The following is a 22,034-nucleotide window of genomic DNA, read 5'->3' on the forward strand; positions in this document are numbered from 1 at the left end:
AACGAGTAGGGGAACACTTTCCAACACTTTTGGTTCTGGCACTTAATTTAGTGAGATGAAATGGAATCACTACATTGCAAAAAGAGACCTTTCAGTCCATCGAGTCCACGCCGACTCTCTGAAAGAGTATCTCCCACACCCACCTGTCCTATCCCTGTACATTTACCTTGGCTAATCCACCTAGCCTACACATCTTTGGACACTAAGGGCCAATTATGCATGGCCAATCCACCGAACCTGCTCATCTTTGAACTGAGGGAGGAAACCCACAAACACATGAGGAGAACATGCAAACTCAACACAGATATCCAAGGCTGGAACTGAACCCGGGTCCCTGGTATTGTGAGGCAGCAGTGTAACCATTGTGCCATCGTGCTGCCCCTAAATTTGGTGCATTAGAATGGAGTGCTTCAATTTTAAATTAAATAAAATTTGTTCAAACTGTTGTTATTAGGCTATAAGTGAACTAAAGTGGATGATGCATCAAGTTACAATTCCACCATTTCACTACGGGGATTAAGATCTAGCAGATATGTGGGAGCCTTTTTGACCATTGTAAGAATCGTCTGAGGCAAACTTGATTAATGTCTCAGCTTTTTGAGGGTTCACAGTATTAAACATCCTTTACTTTGACAATGGGGGCAATCCATATTGCTGAGGGTCCTGACGTGGAAAGTACAGAAATTTGCAGTTGTGCAGTAATGGGTATGCTTTTTAGGTTAGAGGTGAAGGAAGTCTGGTGGGAGGATGCTTTGTTTTTGACAGTGCAAATTAAAACGCATATTGAAGTGTTCATACTTTCAGAAACAAAAATTTGCTTGTAATTTGGATGTCTGACCCTTTCAGAGATGTCAATGCCAGTTAGTCTTGAGAAAACATGCTCTTGACAAAATATGTTGCATACCTTGCCTGTAGTGAGTCCCCCTGAGGTTCTGTGCCTCTGGATTATTCCCCTGGCAGGTCTGAAACCACCATCTCTGCTGTAATCAATGGAGCCATGTCAGGCTGCACTCCCACCTCACCACCATCATTGTCACTGAAGCAGACCTGTCTTCTCACCAATACCTATAGCTGAAATTAAGCATGCAGGTACAGCAATCAGTAAAGAAAGCAAGCAGTATGTTGGCCTTCATGGAGAGAGGATTTGAGAATAGGAATAGGCATGTTTTACTGCAATTGTGATGTAGAGATGCTGGCGTTGGATTGGGGTATACACAGTAAGAAGTCTCACAACACCAGGTTAGAGTCCAACCAGTTTATTTGATAGTAATCTTACACACCTCCCACACACTTGACAAAGGAACACCATTTCTGAAAGTTTATAAGATTACTACCAAATAAACTGGTTGAACTCTAACCTGGTGTTGTGAGACTTCTTACTGTGTTTACTGCAATTGTACAGGGCATTGGTGAGGCCATACCTGTAGTATTGTGTGCACTTCTAGCATCCTTGTTTGAAGAAGAATGTACTTGCTGCAGAAGGGGCGCAGTAAAAGTTTACCAGGTTGATTCCTGGGATGGCAGGCCTATCATTTGAGGAGAGACCAAGTCAGTTTGGATTATATTCACTGGAGTTTAGAAGAGTGAGAGGAAATCTCATAGAAACTTATAACATTCTAACAGGATTAGACAGGAGAGGTCCAGAAAGAATGTTCCCAATGGTAGGGGGAGTCCAGATCTAGGGATGATAGTTGAGGATAAAGGGTAAACCTCTTAGGACTAAGGTGAGGAACAATTTCTTCACCCAAAGACTGGTGAACCTGTGGAACTCACTACCACAGAAAATGGTTGAGGCCAAAACATTGTATGATTTCAAGAAGGAATTAGATAAAGCTCTGGGGGGGAAAGGAGTCAAGGGAAACAGGGGGATGGTGGATCATGATACTCCCATTATGAACATTTTTGATATATCTACAATTTTGTTTCTCTTCATCCACTGCCTTATTGTTGTCAGCATTCATTTTGTTTTGATGTATTTAAATTAAATAATAATTAAAAAGTTAATAGTAAAAATTATTAAATAGAAGTCATATTCATCATATATTTTTTAATCAGTGGCAGAAACAATTTGCAGTGCATGACATGGACTTCTAGAGTTGGAGGAATGGATAGTAAATGTTATGGTAAATGGCGGTTTCATTTTGAGTCTTGAGGAAAATGAACAAACATTGGTTAAAGGAAGTATGACATCGTGCAGGTGAATGTTTACATGGCATTTAATTTTAACAAATAACTAGTTGCTAAAGGATGATCTTCCCCCTCTGTCTTTGTTCTTCCAGATCTTTTATCCTGAGACAACAGATGTTTACGATCGAAAAAACATGCCTCGGGTGATCTACTGCATACATGCACTAAGGTAACCTGGAAAGCAATGGGAGACTCAGATATATGTCTGTGACTGCTTGGAGTTTGAGCATTGCATTGGCTGAAACATTGTTTGTAATGAATATAAAACTCCCTATTGTCCTACGGGCATTACGTAGACAAAATCTAATGTCAAATAATGCCAAGTGCAGCCTCTACATAAAGTTATGATTAAATACTATCCAAGGAAGCAATGTGTGAAAAATGGCCTCCATTTGTGTTGAAACCCACTTAAGACAATAGAAATGAAAGGATTATGGTGCTTTGTCAGTGATGTAGATCCTTGTAGTCTGACAATCTGAAGTTAACCTGAAAATTGCCTCACTTTTCTTGTTATTCTATTGCTTTTATTAATATTATCTTTCATTATATGGTTCCAAATGTAAACTCTTAATTTTAGAATTGGAGTTCCTCTGCAGAAAACATTTCAACAACTGACATCTGACTATCCAGTCATACGTGACTTTCACAGCTTGAAATGCAATGTTGTAATGTAGCAATTTCTGAGCTTGTTTACACACATGGATTATTACCCTTGAAGGGAGCTATTGCAACTGAGAGATTTAGATTCTTTCTGTTCACAGTTCTCAACCGTGAAGATTGGAGTTGAGCCTAGGAGACGTCTCAGTATTATAAATGAGGCATCACGTTTTTACCGTTCTGCACTGTTCAGTTACTGAAAGTATGCATGGTAGAGTATCTGTTTTTACTCAGTGGTGGTCAACATTAGCCACTTCCTGATTCAGTTAGGTTTCCTTCCTATTGGTCACTTTTCATTTGTCATTTGTCATGCTGTAACATGAAAGCTGAGAGCAGTAAACTGTTTAAAATGATCCCTGGTGTCTGTTCTTTTTGCTTTATTACAAACCCCAATGCTTTCAACAAAATCAGAATTTAGTTTATAATCACAGAACACACATCATTACTGAAAACTATTGTGGTTACATTGCTGCTGCAATTGTTTTCAGTTCCACAATTTGTACATTTTTTAATGCTGGTAACAGTTAATTTTCCTTGTTTCTTATTGACATTATGTTAGGGCGGCACGGTGGTTAGCATTGTTGCCTCATAATGCCAGGGACCCGTGTTCGATTCCCGGCTTGCTTCACTGCCTGTGTTGAGTTCGCACATTTTCCCTGTGTCTGTGTGGGTTTCCCCTGGGTGCTCCCCTGGGCAATCTATCTAACCCGCACAGTCCAAAGATGTGTAGGTTAGGTGGATTGGCCATACTAAATTGCCCTTCAGTATCAGGAACCAGTTAGGGTAAATACGTGGTGTTATGGGGATAGAGCTTGGACGGGATTGTGGTTGGTGCAGACTCAATAGGCCGAATGCCCTCCTCTTGCACTGTAGGATTCTATGAAAGTCAACATAACGCTAAGCGAGCAGTTGCATTGATACATTGTTATTTGTAATTGTGAGAGAGGTTTTGATTTCAAACCAATTATAAAGAAAATTTAGAATGGCACTTCCTTTGAGTGCATATGTTACCTTGTTTATTTTTAAACTCTGCTTTTGCATTAGTCGCTGTTACGGCACCAGAGGAAAACCAAATACCAACTACTGCACCAAACCACGTTTTCTTCCCAATTCCTTACATCCTGGGATTTCTCCTGAGTAATATTGTTAATGAATGCTGAACCATCAGGGTAGTCTCATTGCTTCTGTTATCCTCAAGCTGGTTTGACACAATCTGGGCTCAAATCACATAGGACTCTTGTAGCCAACTGCTTGCAACTGGGTTGATTCTGGAGTTGAGAGGGTTGGCTTATGAGGAGAGACTGAGTAACCGGGGCAACACTCACTGGAATTTAGAAGACTGAGAGGAGATCTTTTAGCGACATATAAAATTATGAAGGGAATAGATAAGATTGAATCAGGGAGGTTGTTTTTACTGGCAGGTGAAACCAGAACTAGGGGGCATAACTTGAAAATAAGGGGGAGCAGATTTAGGACTGAGTTGAGGAGGAACTTCTTCACCCAAAGGGTTGTAAATCTGTGGCATTCCTTGCCCAGTAAATTCCTTAAGGGTTATGATGAGTGTGCTGGTAAGTGGAGCTGAGTCCATGAAAAGATCAGACATGATCTTATTGAATAGTGGAGCAGGCACAAGGGGCCAGATGGCCTATTCCTCCTAGTTCTTATGTTCTTAACTGTCACACATGGTTGGATTGAAGATCAGGTCACACTGATAAAAAAGGCCAGTGTCTAAAACCCTGCAAGGCTTTAATTTGTGTAATCATTTTTTGGGGGCTAATAGATCTTTCAATGTTTGTATACTAAGCGTAAGATAAGAAAGCTCCTGGCAGTGTTGGAGTGAGCCCAGGGCAGAAAAATGCTTGTTTTGTTTTCAGATATAATTCAGGCAAGTCTGGATACCAAATAGCTAGTTTTGGTGACTGTGGGGTGGGACACCTTTTTTGAATTTTTGTACGATGACAATTTAAGCACCCTTTTGTTTTCACATGTTCTGCTTTGAGAGGCCACTTTGCTGTTGTGTTGATTTTTATGATTTGCAATGAATAGAAATACACATTTTACAATGATGCAATGTTTTTCGTCCATAGAGAGAGACCTGGCATTAAAATAAACTTGAATGTTTTCCAACTTAGTGCAGGTTATTCTAAGGCTTCACAAATAATTAGCATTTAAACAGATATTCTCTGGTGATATTTTAGCACTTTAATTTAAACTAATTTACCTATATATACATTTAGCAAAACCTTGTTGTATAAGAATCATAGAATCCTTTCAGGGCAAAAGGAAATCATTTAGCCCATTAAGCCTGCACTGACTCTCTGGCAGAGTATCTTAGTAAAAAGTCTGACAACACCAGGTTTTAGTATCTTACCCAGCCCTTATCCCTGTAACCACATACATTTACCATGGCTAATCTTTCTTAAGATACACATCTCAAGACACTAAGGGGCAATTTAGCATGACTAATCCACCTGACCTGCACATCTTTGGACAGTGGGAGGAAACCCACGCAGACACAGGATGAATGTGAAAACTCCATACAGACAGTCACCCAAGGCTAGAATTGAAACCGGGTCCCTGGAGCTGTGAGGCAGCAATGCTAACCATTGTGGCACTGAGAGTCAAGAAGTAAGCAGACTTGGTGGAACAGTACGTGGGCTAACTATCAGTGCAACAGTACGTAAAGCACTAAAATTGTCATTCTCAGCCTCTGACATTCAGTTTGATGCAGCCAGGGATGGTGCTGCTCTCGAGGCATCTATGGATTCCATCTCTGTCAGTAGTGCAGGCCACAACCTATAATGGCAGCACCATCGTATCTATATTTCTAATTGGTTGCTGATGGCTAATCTACCTTTGACAAGAAATGGCAATATGGACTTCAACGCTACCCACAATGTTAGACTCAGGTCTGGGACAGTTAAGATACTTGGGACAGAATTTTCCCATCCAGCCCACCACAGGAATCATAGAGAGAAGGGGACAGACTATGGAAATGTCCATTGACCTTTAGTGGGATTTTCTGGCCTTGGGGCAAATGCAGCCAGAAGATTCCACCTTTTGTGCCTGTGTGCAATGTATAAAGATGATAACCCAATTCATAGAATCCCTACAGTACAGAAGAAGGCCATTCAGCTCATCGAGTCTGTAGCGACCAGAATCCCAGGCATTATTCCTGTAACCCTCATTTACTCTGCTAATCCCCTGACACTAGGGTCAATTTAGCATAGCCATTCTACCTAACCCTTTGAACTGTAGAAGGAAACCGGTGCACCCAGAGAAAACCCACTCAGACACTTTGAGAAAGTGCAAACCCCACACATAAAGTCAACCAAGGCTGGAATTGAACCTGGGTTCCTGGCACTGAGGCAGCAGTGCTAACCACTGCATCTGAGAAACTCTGTTTGAGAGCATAGGAGTATAATATTCCATACTTTTTAGAGAGCAAACCAGCCCATTTGGCCCAGCAGGTCTCGGGCTTCTATTCCATATAAGCCTTCACCCATCTTTTCATCACTCCATTAATATACCTGTAACTCTTCTATTCCTTTCCCCTTCACATACTGACCCAACTTCTTCCTACATGCTATTTGTCTTGGCTACCTACTGCTTGTATTCTAGCCACTATCTCCTGTAAAAGTTTTTCCTGAATTCCTTTCTGGATTTATTGCTGCCTTATCTTGGTGTCCCCTGGTTCTGGCCCACTCAAGTGGATATATTTTCTCTACGTCTAGCCTATCAAAACTTTTCATGATCTTTTTGAGCTGATAGAAGTTTCCTCTAGCGAGGAGAACCCCAGCCTATTTGATCTCTCCTGATAGCAATAAACTTTCAGGTTCTATATAATTCTATTTTTTTTTGCATCTTCTCCAGTACCTTGAATCCTTGATAATAATCTAGGGAACAGACAATGCACAGTAAGTACTCCTGAGTGTGGTTTTAGACAAATCTAATTGCACAGCAAAGCTGAAACCCATGGGATAAAAAAGGAAATGACAACATGAATACAAAATTTGCTCAGCAATAGAAAACGGAGTTGTAGTGAGTGGCTGTTTTTCAGATTGTGTTCTCTAGGGTTGAGTACAGGGACCATTATTGTTTTTGGTATACATAAATGACTCGGACATGGGTATAAGGTACGATGTTAAAATGTGCAAATGACGTGAAATTTGGAAGCATAGTGACCATTGAGGAAGATATAAGCTTCAAGAGGGCATAGGGTGTGAAATGGGCAGGCACACAACAGATGAAATTCAATGCAGTATATTTATGGGTGATGCATTTCAGATGGTAGGAAAAGGAAAGACCATACAAGATAAGTAGAACAATTTTAAAGGGGATGCATGCATGAAGAGAGAAACTAGGGGGTACTTGTGTGCATATCTTTCAAGGTGGCAGGACCATTAATATAGTAAATGGGATGCTGGGCTTTATAAACAGAAACGTAAAGTACAAAAGGCAGTAAGTTATGTTGAATCTATATTAACCAGCCCCAGCTGGAGTATTGTGTTTAATTCTAGGCACCACACATTAAGAAGGATCTGAAGGCTTTGGATTGTATATATATGAGATTTACTAGAATGGTTCCGAGGATGAGTGATTGCATTTTGTGAATAAGCGGGGGCTGTTCTTTTCGAGCAAAGAAAGCTGAAAGTTCAGATAAATAGTGTTTCCAATAGCTGAAGGGTAGCTAATTGGAAGGCATAATTAAGTTGATGTATAATAGAACCAGAGGTGACATGAAGAAAATATTTTTTTTACAGTGAGCGGTTACAATTTGGAATGTACTGCCTGATAGGCTGGTGGATACAGATTCAATAGTAGCCTTCAAAATGAAATTTGATTTTGATTTTATTTACTATTGTCACATGTATTGGGATAGTGAAAAGTATTGTTTCTTGTACACTACACAGACATCACACATCATAGTAGAGTACATAGCGAAGAAGGAAAGAAGAATGTAGTGTTACAATTATAGCTAGGGTGTAGAGAAACATTAACTCAATGCAAGGTAAGTCCACTTAGAAGTCTGACAGCAGCAGGGAAGAAGCTGTCCTCGTGTCAGACTTTTGTATCTTTTTCCTGACGGAAGAAGATGGAATAGTATATGTTCGGGGTTCATAGGGTCCTTGATTATGCTGGCTGCTTTTCTGAGGCAGTGGAAAGTGTAGAAGTAGTCAATGGATGGGAGGCTGATTTACACGATAGACTGGGCTACATTCACAACACTTCGTAGTTTCTTGTGGTCTTGGTCAGAGCTGGAGCCATACCAAGTTGTGATACATCTGGAAAGAATGTTTTCTATGGTGCATCTGTAACAATTGGTGAGAGCCATAGCAGATATGCTGAATTTCCTTAGCCTTCTGAGAAAGAAGAGGTGTTGGTGGGCTTTCTTAACTGTAGCATCGGCTTAGAGGGACCACGACAGGTTATTCGTGATCTGGACACCAAGAAACTTGAAGTTTTCAATCATTTTCACTCCATCCCATTGATGTATACAGGAGCATGTTCTCCTCTCGACTTCCTGAAGTCGAGGACCATCTCCCTCATTTTACTGACGTCAAGGAAGAAATTATTGTCATTGTACCAGTTCACCAGATTCTCTGTCTCTTTCCTGTACTCCGTCTCATCATTGTTTGAGATCTGACCCACTACGGTGGTGTCATCAGCAGACTTGAAATTTGAATCGGATAACTCCATGAAGGAGAAAAGAAATTCGGGGATATAGCGAAAGATCAAAATAAAGTTTATTTATTAGTCACAGGTAGGCTTACATTAACACTGTAATGAAGTTGCTGTGAAAATCCTCCAACCACCATACTCTGGTGCCTGTTCGTGTATACTGAGGGAGAATTTAATATGGCCAATGCATCTAATCAGTATGTCTTTCAGACAGTGGGAGGAAACCAGAGCACCCGGAGGAAACCCACGCAGACACGGGGAAAATGTGCAAACGCCACAGACAGTGACCTAGTTGGGAATTGAACCTGGGTCCCTGGCACTGTGAGGCACAGTGCTAACCAATGTGCCACTATACCGCTCCAGCGGTAGTGAGACTAATTTATTTGCCCTTTGTTAGGCTGAATGATCTCCTTCTGTGCTGTAATATTCTACTATTCTCTGCTTTTCAGTTCTATCCCTCTAGAAATAAACCCCAGCCTTTTATTAACTTGGACTGCAACTTTGGGATTTATGTAATTTTACCCCCAATCCTCAAATCAATTTCCATTGATGCATGTATAACTTGACCTTCGAAGCTCTGGAAACTCTAGATTGACGTGAACCACTAGTGTTGGTATAGATGGTTGTCATTGTGAAATATGAAAAAATTTCTCTAAGTCGCCATGCACTATCTGCTCTGTGTGGGTGTGTCTTAAACTACCACTTATCATCTTGGCAGCACAGCCTGTATTGCCTGCTTGAACCCACAATACCCACTTATTATCAGTCTAGATATGTATTTCTGAAATTAAAAATTCTGAATCCTAATGCTAGTATCACCCTAGACATGCATTTATTAGTTGAAAAATGGGGGTCAACATATACACCCGTGAATAGACCTGAATACAAATTTTAGCAAGCAGGATCTGCGGTACTCTGCCATCAGGATGTGCCATCCAACATTTACTTGTATTGAAGTTTGTTTACCATTGGTATGCCCGTGTATGATTTCCAGTTTATTTTCCTGTATATTTTCTCAATTCTCCACCGTATTAACTCCATCCCTAAATTGGTTTTGTCTACAAATTTTGAAACTGCACTTCTATTTCCTGAATCCAGATCATTTATGTAGCTGGTGAACAGCAGTGACTCTGCACACAATCTTGTGGAATATCACTTCTTAACTCTTACCAATCTAATTTTTACACCACGCACAATTTGATTAAGGACAATCTTGATCTCTACACAATTTCCTACTGACTTTATTTCGGAGTGGATTGTATTTTGCATCACCCTAATTTTCTCATTGCTTTTCTTGAAAGCATTTTCTAAGATAGGATTCAACTTGTTCTAAAGACCTTCTAGTATCATCTTGAAATGACCATTCTGTCTCTGGGAATGAAGGCATGAGTATTGGAAGGCTAATTAATGTTGGAAGCTACTGAAGTGAATTTATATGCTATCTTAACCCAACATCTCCGTGCACGTTTCATGTGCGTGATCAATGAACCTTACTGGAGATTCTCCACTTTTATCTGTTCTCTTTCCTCCACCTGCTCTGCCACCTTGTGTCCATCCTAAGCAAGCCCAGAGCAGCTCAGCCTAATTTATTGCAGTTTATTACTGTCATCAAATCCATTTTAAGTGAAAAACAAGGAAGATATCATCACGTCATTAGTTTGATAGGTATAATTATAGTTTTTAGGTTATTTGATTTAATTTATTATTGTCATGTTTGTTGGGATACAGTGAAAAGTATTGTTTCTTGTGCACTATGCAGACAGAATATACTGTTCTAGAATAAATAGTGGAAAAGTAAAGGAGAGGGTGCAGAATATAGTGTTGCAGTTACAGATAGGATAAAGAGAAAGATCAGCTTAATATATGATAGGCCTATTTAGAAGTCTGATGGCAGCAGGGAAGAAGCTGTTCTTCAGTCAGTTGGTAAGTGGTTATCTTTGATCTTTCTGGAATCTTTCAGTCCTAACAAAATTGTTTAGAAAACAATTATTCTGATGGGACTAAGATTAGTTGGCATATTCATGAAATTAATTGTATGGCAATGTAAATTCATTAAATGCACCTAAAATGATTTTTCCTGCCAAATTCAACTTAAATTGGCTTTCTGTATTGCTGGATTTGTGTTGGTAACTTTTTTGACTTTGGATGTAGCCTTGAACAATGTGCAGATGAGATGATGTCACATCTCTCAAGCTGAAGGGGTTTGCATGGAAGCAGGTAACTGATGAAGGGGTGAGAATGTTATCTGAAGGCACAGGGCAAGATGATGAGAATTAGCAATTCCTCTCGCGATATCGGAGTTGGGATGTTGGAGAAGGCTCTGCAGTTGACACTTCAACTGCAGGGTGATGCATTTTAGGAAATCCTGAGTATGCAACTGTTGTTTTCCCTTCATTAATGTTGGTATGAATGGGCAGCAAATCACAGACTGCATTCCTGCCATTTGCTAAATGGTGCTGTCAGCAAGTGTGAGATTGCTGAATCATCACTATCGTGAACTATGGCCAGAAATAAAACCTTCCTAGTCCCCAGCAAAAAAGGAATATATTACATCCTCATTGGTCAGCCCTATAAAAACTAGATTGCTTAACAAACAGCTATATCGACAGAGATATTAGTGAGTTATGTTCGGCATTGTTGGGGTGGTGACCTAACTCAGTTAATATGGCTACATGTGTGATACTTTCTCCTCTGTCAGGGGTTTCTAGGTTTAAGAATCCCTACCGTGTAGAACGAGGCCATTCAGCCCATTGAGTCTGCATCGACCACAATCCCACCCAGCCCTATCCACGCAACCCCACACACCCACCCTACTAGACCTCACCCCCACCCCCAACAATACTAAGTGGCAATTTTAGCAAGGCCAATCACCTAACCCACACATCTTTGGACTGAGAGAAAATCAGAACACCCGTTTGGAGCAGATGTTAAACACAATTAGCTTGATTCTGTGGCACTAGTTAAAATCGAGCAGGAAATTCTGATATTGTAGTTAATATTCCTCCCTTAGCTAGCGCCACCAGAAACAAAAGAGCTTTTGTTCCAGGGCTGTTTGTTGAAAATGTTCACCTACGTAACAACAGTTACTGAACTTTGGAGGACAAAAATATAATTTAATTCAGCAAAATATTTTGAGACCTTCTGATCCGACAAAGAGTAATGTAACCTATTCAGCCCTATTAGTAATTAGATATTTCAAAGGCTGCCAGGAGCCATTGAGATTGAAGGTTTATTTCTAAGAGACTTTCTTTATATTACAAAGTCTCTTTATTGCCATTGAGAATGAGCCTTTAGAGGAACCCTCGATTTGAGAAGTTGTTTCAGTGGCTGTGCACAGCTGTGCATGACTCTGCTGGAATAGCTAGGGGTCAAGGTGTCATGTGGTAATCATTGCTGCTTCATCAACAGAAACACTGTTAATCAAAATCTTTAAATAATTCATCCGCGTTAGATGCGTGAAGTATTATTTTTTAAAAGGGTAGGTGATTGGTGTGCCAGTGGTACTGCACGTCTGCTTTGAAATGGGTGGATGGTGCCATCTTGTGGTAGTGTCTACATTGTAACCATTTGGCTGTGTTTTTAGTTAAAAAGGAAGAACTTGTATCCTTTGCCTCTCTCTCAAATCGCCTCACTATCAACGGGTTATTTCTGAAAGCTAGTCCAAGTGGATATTACACGTAGAACGGTCACATGCAAGCAGTCAATAAATAGTCAGCTAGTCTGTGTCATGTGGTGTTGACCAAGACACCGGGAGAATTCTTTGCTCCTCTTTAAAATAGCAGCAGGGGATCTTTTCCATCCAACTGAGGTTAGAAGACAATCTTGGTTTAACATCTAGTGCGTAAGCTACTGCATCTCACACATCTTCTAAGCTGTGATGCAGCAACTGAGTGACAGTTGACACTTAAATTAGTTGTTTGAGTCACACCAACAATTTACATTTCAACTTAGATAAATTCTGGGCAAATCTTTTTTTTCCAATATGAATTGTACATTAATTACATATATTTTGTCAATATAATGTCAGTTATTCTGTTCCAACCCTGTTATGCTTCCTGTAATTACACAACTGATTATCTTTCAGTCGCCAGGTGCATGTGATGTGAAGTGAATGACTTTGTATTGAACTGACCCACCCTTGTTCTGAGCAGTATTTGCTATGGGTGGAGGTCTATATATCGGCAGTTAACGAATATCTTGCTAAAGTAACAAGGCATTTGTAAAAATCTTGTGACCAGTTAAGAACAGTAAACGTCATTATGAACTCGTTCACTCTTTCTCCAGTTCCCTCGTTTTGTCTTTTTAATTTTTATTTTTCATTTTTATTTATTTTGTTTTATTAAATTTTATTTTATTTTTATTTTTTACTTTGTTTCAAACTCTGGGCATGTGAAACATGTCTGATGATCCTACTTTCGTGCACAGTTGAAGCAGTGGTTTGTGGATAGGACTCACACTGCAACTCTCAAATTAATACAGGATCATTGAGGTCACAAGACTTTTACAAGTACAGTTTAATATATATCAAATGTTACAGCTACAGATTGTTAAACACATATAAAAACTCGATCAGCTGCTGGCATCTCCCTTACAAGTTGATGAACATCTTTTAGAAGGAAATAGATGGATTTCCTGGCTCTATAGGCTTTGAGGGATATGGAGGGAGTGCGGGAATATGGCGTTGAGCTGGAAGATCAACAGTGATGCTGCTGAATAATGGAGAGGCCCGAAGGGCTGGATGACCTACTCGAGTCTTCAATGTTTCTGTGTTTCCATGTTCAGCATCTGAGGAATTGCAATGTGTATGGGCTATTGTACAATCATCAGTGAACATCCCCACTTCTGACCTTCCTGGAGGGAAGGTCAGAAATGTCCTATTGTCCTTGTGCTGGGTATGACTCCGACTAGAGGAGAGTTTTCTATGATTCCCGTTGGAGCTCCTTGATGCTACACTTGGTCAAAGGTTGCCTTGATGTCATGGAAAGTTGCTTTCACCTCCTATCTTCAGTTCAGCTTTTTTGTCCATATCAAGGCATAGTGGTATTGTCACTAGACTTCTAATCCAGACACTCAGGGTAATGTTCTGGAGATCTGGGTTCAAATCCCATCATAGTTGACAGTGAAATTCGAATTCAATAAAAATCTGGAATTAAAAGTCTAATGCTAACCATGAAACTATTGTCGATTGTCCTAAAAACCCATCTGGTTCATTAATGCCCTTTAGGGAAGGAAATCTGTCATTCTTATCTGGGGCTGGCCTACGCGTGATTCCAGATCGACAGCAATGAAGACCTTTAAATACTCTCAAGGATGGGTAATAAATGTCGGCTCAACCAGTAGCACTCACATCTTATGAGCAAATAAAAATAAATTGGACCATGAATGTAAAGAACCCAAACTGGGCACCAGTGAGCAAGTTATTGCTGCGAGTGCCACTTGATGCTACTGTTGATGGCACCCTCCATCACTCTACTGATTATTAAGAGGAGGTTTTTCCTACAGTTGAATTATATTCAGGGCAGGAGGATAATGATAAAGTAAAAAGACCAAAAGAGATGTTAGATTAGAGAATGTTTTTGTGTCTAATCTATTCTAACTACTTTGTTTTTGTCATTTTAAAAGCTGTGATTTTTGTAAATTCCTGGGTTAATATAGAGTTAGGATCAGAAAGATAAAAGCTGGAAAACACTAAAACCTATAATAATGGCTACAGTGTGTTCATGAATTGGCACACTGCAGCAGAATCAGACATATTATAATACCAGCCTTTAAACAGTGCCTCGTGTCAAAATATCTGAACTTAAAACAGTGAAATACTGTTTAAAATACAATGACATGTTGTCAGAAGCAGTAGCAATGTTCCATAAACAGCAATGAGATTAATGATCAGCCTAGATTTATTTTTCAGATTGAAGGAGAGGAGTTGATCACTGCATCAGAATTCCTGGCTCCTCTGAATTGTACAATGGGATCTTTAAGATTTATTAGGATGGACAGAACGTTAGCTGTAGGATAGCACCTCTATCCACCACTGAACAGAATGTGACTTTGTGCTTTAAATTATCTAATCTGTGGTATGTCATTGCTGGAGGTGCCAAGAAAGGATGCTCCTTTCTCTCGAAGGTTAATCATCCCCTGCCGCTCTTCATTTTGTCGGCGAGATCAAGAAATCAATAGAATAGTTGATGGCAGCTCAATTTGGACTGCATGCATTTTGGAAAGAGGAAAAGGAATAAATTGATTCTGTTTTTTTAAAAAGCATTCTTGCGCCTTCTTTCTGCAACCCACCCCACCATCCTTGTGGTAATCTCTTCAGTCTTTGGTTGCTTTGTTGGATTGAGGGGATGCTAGAGTAACTTTGCTACATTTTCAAACTTCCCAGAAACTGTTCATTTCTGCAGTATCTAATTTGTACTTGCCAACTAGACATTTGTAATTTTAACTACCATTTTGTATCTGTGAATCTTTTGAAAAGTTAATCAGTTTGCAAAGGTGGAAATTTTTTGGGAGGTAATGAACAGACAGAAAGAAAGACTTGAAGGAAAAAGAGATACAAATATGAACAAAAGCCAAATGTAAAAATGGCCTTCTCTACAATTTTCACATTTCATGGAAAGCATACCATATATATTCATTTATGCTTGCAATTATTGGTGATTTATGGACATCAGTGGTCTTCTAGAACATTATTGGATTTGACTTGGGCAGTTGTGAGGAAATTTCTGGGTGATCTCCCAGAATTTGCAATACTTTCTTTCTCTTGGGTTCACCTCCCAGACTATTTTGTTAATGGGTGAGATTACACCATTTAACCAACATATTGGGCTTAATCAAGCTGGTGGACCTTGTCATTGGATGTTCATTATCATTTGGGAGGTCTTTATGAAGTGTTTGCAGTTTTAAGTGGGTTAGCTGTATAACCACAAGAATTATGTGGGTTCAAACTAAGAGCTGTCTCCATGCTTGCTTGTGCACACACTCTGTTTAAATTTAAGTTTGTTTATTAGTGTCACAAGTAGGCATGAAAGTCCCCTGTTTGGGTACATTGAGGGAGAATTTAGCATGGCCAATGCACCTAACCAGAACATCTTTCGAACTGTGGGAGGAAACCAGAGCACGTGGAGGAAACCCACGCAGATATGGAAAGAATATGCAAACACCACACAGACAGTGGCCTATGCTGGGAAGCGAACCTGGGTCCCTAGCGCCGTGAGGCAGCAGTGCTAACCTATGCCACTGTGCCACCCTGTACTAAAGGGTGGGAGTTAGTACTATAAGGATGTGGCACATATAGGTTTACTTTAGTACAAAGTACAGTACCCCCTCCCCCCATAAAGCGATGTTAGCGGACACATGATTCACACTTGTTTTGGAGGGGGTGCTGTGGTTGGAGAGCCAATCTCGTGTTGGACAGCGCCAGGGATCCGAGTTTGATTCCCAACTTGGGCCACTGCCTGCATAGAATTTGCACATCCTCTCCTTGTCTGCATGGGTTTCCTCTGGGTGCTCCAGTTTCCACCCACAGTGATGGAGGAGGGCAAATTTGAATATCAACAGATATCAGCGTTCTGCTATAACCAGAGCAACGTAGGGCAGGAAGTTTGTACCAGGGAGCAGACTTGCTGGATACTATTTCATCAGGAGTTGGCACTACTGCATTATTAAAATGCAATAAATAAGGACTTTTAACATCTGCAACAGTCTGAATTAACAACTAGCCCATGACACTGATAATCTGATTAATGAACTGGGCTGTAAATTATCCTGATGGGATAGTGGTTTTGGCTAGTGGTAACCAAACTGGTAGGTAGTTCAGGTCCTGGAGGGAACTTTAAAAAAAAATCTCCTTTGTAACTTCCAATTTTAAATTGTGAAACAAGCAGTTCAGGAAAGTGATCAGTTCAGATAAGCACATTCTTTTCCTAATAACACTGAGTATACCTGTGCCAGATAGAATCATAAAATCCCTGCAGTGCAGAAAGGAGTAAAAAGTCTGACAACACCAGGTTTTAGTCCAACCGATTTATTTGATAGTAAACGCACAAGCTTTCGAGGTTTCCCTCTTCGTCAGGCGAATGGAGAGTTCTGGCCTCGGACATTCACTCTCCATTCACCTGATGAAGAGGGAAACCTCGAAAGCTTGTGCGTTTACTATCAAATAAATCGGTTGGACTAAAACCTGGTGTTGTCAGACTTTTTACTGTGTTTACCCCAGTCCAACGCCGGCACATCCACATCATGACTACTGTCGTGCAGAAAGGAGCCATTTGGTCAATCGAGCCTGCACAGGTAACGATTGCAATCAGGCCCTATCCTTGCAAGCCTAGTTCCCCTTGACACTAAGGGCAATTTAGCATGGCCAATCAACCTAACCTGTATATCCTTGGAGATGGACGACAGTGGTTCAAAAAGACAGCTGACCACCACCACCACCTCGAGAGCAATTATTGATGGACAGTAAATGCTGGCCGTGTTGTATGCTCACATCCCATGAAAAAATAAAAAATAATTAATGTTACGTAATAACTTGCTTTGTGCTCAATAGGCCAATTTTACTTCAATGTACTTGTACAAAAATTTATGTAACAGAATTGGTTTCATGTTCAGAAATCAGAAAGTACAGGTGAGGATAAAGAGTTAGTTGTTTGTATGTGAAGACATTTCACTTATTTGCTTTTATTGCAGTCTGTACCTTTTCAAACTCGGAATAGCACCACAAATTCAAGACTTGCTGGGGAAGGTGGATTTTACAGGTAGATGTCTTATTTGCCATTTTTTATTCAGAAAAAGTTCTGTGCAAAGATGCCAATTTAGGAAATTTCTTTGGCGGTTACCTTTTAAATGCAGTGCATAGAGTTTGTTTGAACAGATGACTTTGGATAATGAACATGTAACTTTTTTTCCTACAGAGGAGGAAATAAGTAATATGCGTAAAGAACTAGAGAAGTATGGTATTCAGATGCCTGCATTCAGTAAAATTGGTGGCATTCTGGCAAATGAACTTTCCGTTGATGAAGCTGCCTGTAAGTATGTGGTTATAGCAGACTACCTAGAGCTTAGGTGAAAGTCAGTGATTAAAAAAACAATGTGCACTAAATAAGTTAAATCTTGCATCTGAGGAATTGTCCCAGGTGCTGAAACATTGACTCTATCTTGGTGCTTTTCTCTGCAATGGGAAATTCAGTTGTAGTAAAATGCCAAATAATATTTGATGTCAGAAAGTTAAGCTCATTCAGATAGATCTCAGCTCATTATAAACATTTGTACCTTGTCTTTAATGGCCTTTTTAGTTTTAAATACTAGTTTTGTTTGCAAGTATATTAATGCCACGTTTTGCGTTGAATTCAGTTTCTCTTATTTCCTTGTCCAGTGCATGCTGCTGTAATTGCAATCAACGAAGCAATATCTCGAGGGATTGCAGAGGAAACCATAAAGACTTTATTGAATCCCAATGCCATTTTAACTAATATCGAGAACAATTCAGCTCAGGATTATCAAGATAAATTATTTCAGGCCAAGCAAGCAAAGCAAGAGAGTGCCAAAAGTAAGGTAGGATATCCTGTCCAATTATGGTCGTACTTGCATAAAGCTGAGAATTCTAACTTCTTGGGGTCAGGGAATTACAATAGTTGTAATTAGTTTTCCAGCAAGCATTTGTTGTTGTTGTTATAGCATTCCTGCTGAACTCTTTATATAGCTTAAATATTTTCTATCTTTATGATAATGGTAACTTATAAAATTCACTTTCTTCAAAAGTAAAGATCACTGACTATTCTAAAATTAAATATTCACGAACCATTTATCAGGATAGGTGATCGCTTCATGACTCTGTGCACTGTCGATTATTAGGATGTGCCCAGTTACATTTCCTATGCAGTCTGACTGTTTTGGAAGCACTGAACAGCGCAAATGAAAATCCAAAATTTTAGCGGTGGAGAAGGTAATTTAGCCCATCATGCCCGCCTTTAGTAGATGTTAACTTTTTCAACTTCCTACCATATCCTTTATCTATTTTTCTCCTCCGGAAACACATGATCTCACTATTTTTCTTGTCTTGCCTATTTTAATGAGCATGTATACCATTTACATGTAATGGAACATGTATACAATTTAACCTCCTTAAGTTACATTCCTTAATAAAACTTCGATTTGAATCAATTTATTTTCACATTTAGTGGGATACAGTGAAAAATATTGTTTCTTGTGTGCTATACAGACAAAATATACCATTCATTGAGTACACAAGGGAGAAGGAAAGGATAGGGAGCAGGAAATAATGCTGCAGTTACCAATAGCGTGTAGAGAAAAATCAGCTTAATGTGTGATAGGACCATTCAAAAGTCTGGCAGCAGGAAAGAAGCTGATATTGAGTCAGTTGGTACACGATCTTGGACTTTTATATGTTTTTCCTGATGGAAGGAAGCGGAACGGAGTGTGTCTGGGGTGCGTGGGGTCCTTGATTATGCTGGCTATTTTTCTGAAGTAGTGGGAAATGTAGATGGAATCAAAGGATGAGAGATTGGTTTGCATGATAGATGTGCTATGTTCACAACCCTTTGTAGTTTCTTGCAGTCTTGGTCAGAGCAGTAAACATGGCAAGCTATGATGCACCTGAAAAGGATGCTTTCTATGGTGCATTTGTAAAACTTGGTGAGAGTCGTCGTGGACATGACAAATTTCCTTAGCTATCTGAGAAAATAGGGTCATTGGTGGCTTCCCTAACTAAAGTGTCAGTGTTCAGGGACCAGGACAGATATTTGGTGATCTGCACACCCAGAAACCGGAAGTTCTCAACCATCATGGAAGTTTGAGTAAGTTTCCTAACATGTGTATTCTGACTTGTATATCCGTTTCTCTGGTTAGAACTTGTAGGAATCCAGAAACAGATTACATCAGATCTTAATAGCATGCCACTCTGGAAGATGAGGTGATGGAAAGCACTTGCTCCTTTAGAATACTTGAGTCATATCTATGAGCTCCACAGTCGAGAGTTTGTATTATATTTAGTTGTTTGGGGACAAACAAAAAGCGAGAAGGCAATTGAGGGTCCAGTCAATCCTAAGCTACATTTGGCGCTCAACACTTTGACATGAGAAGAATACTGAATATATTTGAGTGATTTTCAGTTATTATTTATTTTATTATATAATTATTATTTATCTTAATTATTGTCCTTTCCAGCCTGAAGTAAAGGATTCTGGGTATATTTTTTCAAAATTGCATTTCATTATTAACTTGCTTGGCAGATTTTGCTGACTCTGCAGGGTTTGGGGCATCTGACTAGATCAGAGAATTAGATCTGCCAAAGAATCCTGGGTCTGTATTCCTCTTGAAGTTTTATTTAAAATAAACCCTAATCCCTGAATTTGAGTGTTTTAGGACATGTCCTGCCTTCCTATTTTAATTAACCTATTTAGAAATTACTATGAACGTTTTTTTTTAACTTTGGTTCTAGAGTGATTCTATTAAAGAAGAAGAGAGGGATATGTATGAGGAACTTCTGACCCGTAAGGAAATTCAAGACAATGTCGATACAGTCAATGGTGAGTTGATCATTTCTCCTCAACCTTATGCAGTGTTTATTTGAATATATACGTACAGAATGCCATGTGTTACATCTAGAAGATGCACTGCAGGAACTTAGCAAGGCTCCTTAGACAGCATCTTTCAAACCAATGACCACTACTATCTAGAAAGACGAGGGTAATAGACAAATGTGAACGCCACTCCTAAAGTACCTGCATTTCTAATGTTGTCATTCGCGAGCCACTACATCTTATCTAGTAGCTTCTCTGTACTCAGTTTGGCATAACTGCATGGCTTGCTATGCCTTTTCAGAGGGCAGTTAAAAGTCAACTGCATTGCTATGGGTGTGGAGTCATGTGTCGGCCAGAGCAGATAAGGATGACAGGTTCCCTTCCCTGAAGGGACATTAGGGAATTAGATGACATTTGTGATAATTTCATTGTTGAAATCAGCTTTTAATTTCAGATTAATTAATTAATAGGATTTACCCCAGGTCCCCAGAGCATTAGCTTGGGCCTCTGGAGTAGTAGTCCTGAGACAGTTGTTAGGGACCAGTTCAAAACCTCCAACGTGCATTATGAAGTTAGCCTAGACCCCAACTTTATTTGATTTTGGCATTAGTGAGTGCAAGGTGTTTCACTCCAGATGTGATTCAATTGACCCATGAGGCAGCTTTCATTGAAACAAGCTTCATTTAACAACACAGTTAAAATATTAAAAAAGAATTAGCAAGTCAGAGAGAGAGACAAACAGAGATACACAGAGAGCTGCTTCTCTCTAAAGATCCCAAGCACCAACTGACTTGATTTAGAACATAGAACATACAACAGTACAGCACAGTACAGGCCCTTTGGCCCTCGATGTTGTGCCGAGCTATGTCCAAACCCAAGATCAAGCTATCCCACTTCCTATCATTCTGGTGTGCTCCACGTGCCTATCTAATAACCTCTTGAAAGTTCCTAAAGTGTCCAAGACCACAATCACAGCAGGCAGTGCATTCCACACCCCAGCCACTCTCCGAGTAAAGCATCTACCTCGGATATCCCTCCTATATCTCCCACAATGAACCTTTACACCTTAAAGTTATGCCTATTTCTCCATGTAAGCCTAATCCTGCTCAATCACATGACTTTTCCTGTCAAGCAACCTAATCAAGCCCTACTCTTGAAAAACCCCAAGGGAAAACACTAAAATAACAGAACTGCATTCGTCCAGATTAAAACAAACAATTCTATCAATTAGGACTAATTACTTTTGCAGTTTCAATAGAGGCTGGCAGTTACAGACAGAGGGCACCAATAAATAGAACTGATTGCTAAAAGAAATCCTGCTCAAGAAACATGACACAGTACATTTCTTAAAGACGGTGTATTGTCACACAGTGCTGCTCTGAACCACCGTTTCCCCTGGTTGCAAATGAAGATGTTGTTTCTGTAAACAAGATCCTCATTGAAGCCTGGACCCCTGTGTGTAAATGAGTCTTCAGTTTCACTCTATAATCGCTCTGTTTTTCTTTTTAAATAGTGATATTTCACGATGGACCACACTTTAAACAAAAATACAGATAATTGTGACCAGTTTCTTCCATTTTCACCGGAGATTAAGATTAAGTACAGTTGCTACTTTTTTCATTTTAAAGTTGAGACACTCTTAAGAATGTAACTGCTAATTGACTCTTGATGTGCTTCCTGTAAAATTTGCAGAGTTAGCAGCATTTTGTAAGTTTGAATCACTAAAATTGTTGTATTCCACAGTATCAAAGTAAAATGGAATGTGTTGAGCAAATCTAAACCAACAAAGAAACTTTCATTAGCCTTATTTTCCAGAATTGCCATTAAGCATCTTCACTATGTTAGCAGCAAACTGACCTGAGGTTCATTTTCCAAGTCAGTACTTTTCTAACCTGCATGTAATTACTTTTACTTCATCAGCACTCAGTATCCCTTCTCCTTTATCTGGAATGGATTGAATGTTTTAAATTC

At 39.6% G+C, this 22,034-nt stretch overlaps 1 protein-coding gene across 1 annotated transcript in view; it reads left to right on the forward strand.

Moving 5' to 3' along the window:
• The window catches only part of iqgap2 (IQ motif containing GTPase activating protein 2), a 323,133-nt gene that overhangs the window by 171,322 nt on the left and 129,777 nt on the right, over nt 1-22,034 (forward strand). Inside the window, exons 5-9 of the mRNA XM_080189314.1 lie at nt 2,280-2,356; nt 17,212-17,279; nt 17,436-17,549; nt 17,897-18,075; nt 19,982-20,069. Of these exons, the coding sequence (XP_080045440.1) occupies nt 2,280-2,356; nt 17,212-17,279; nt 17,436-17,549; nt 17,897-18,075; nt 19,982-20,069 (526 nt within the window). The remainder of the gene's footprint in view (nt 1-2,279; nt 2,357-17,211; nt 17,280-17,435; nt 17,550-17,896; nt 18,076-19,981; nt 20,070-22,034) is intronic.

Source organism: Carcharhinus amblyrhynchos, chromosome 5 (genome assembly GCF_965287045.1).
Source record: "Carcharhinus amblyrhynchos chromosome 5, sCarAmb.v2.hapA, whole genome shotgun sequence".
In the NCBI taxonomy this organism is placed as follows: domain Eukaryota; kingdom Metazoa; phylum Chordata; class Chondrichthyes; order Carcharhiniformes; family Carcharhinidae; genus Carcharhinus; species Carcharhinus amblyrhynchos.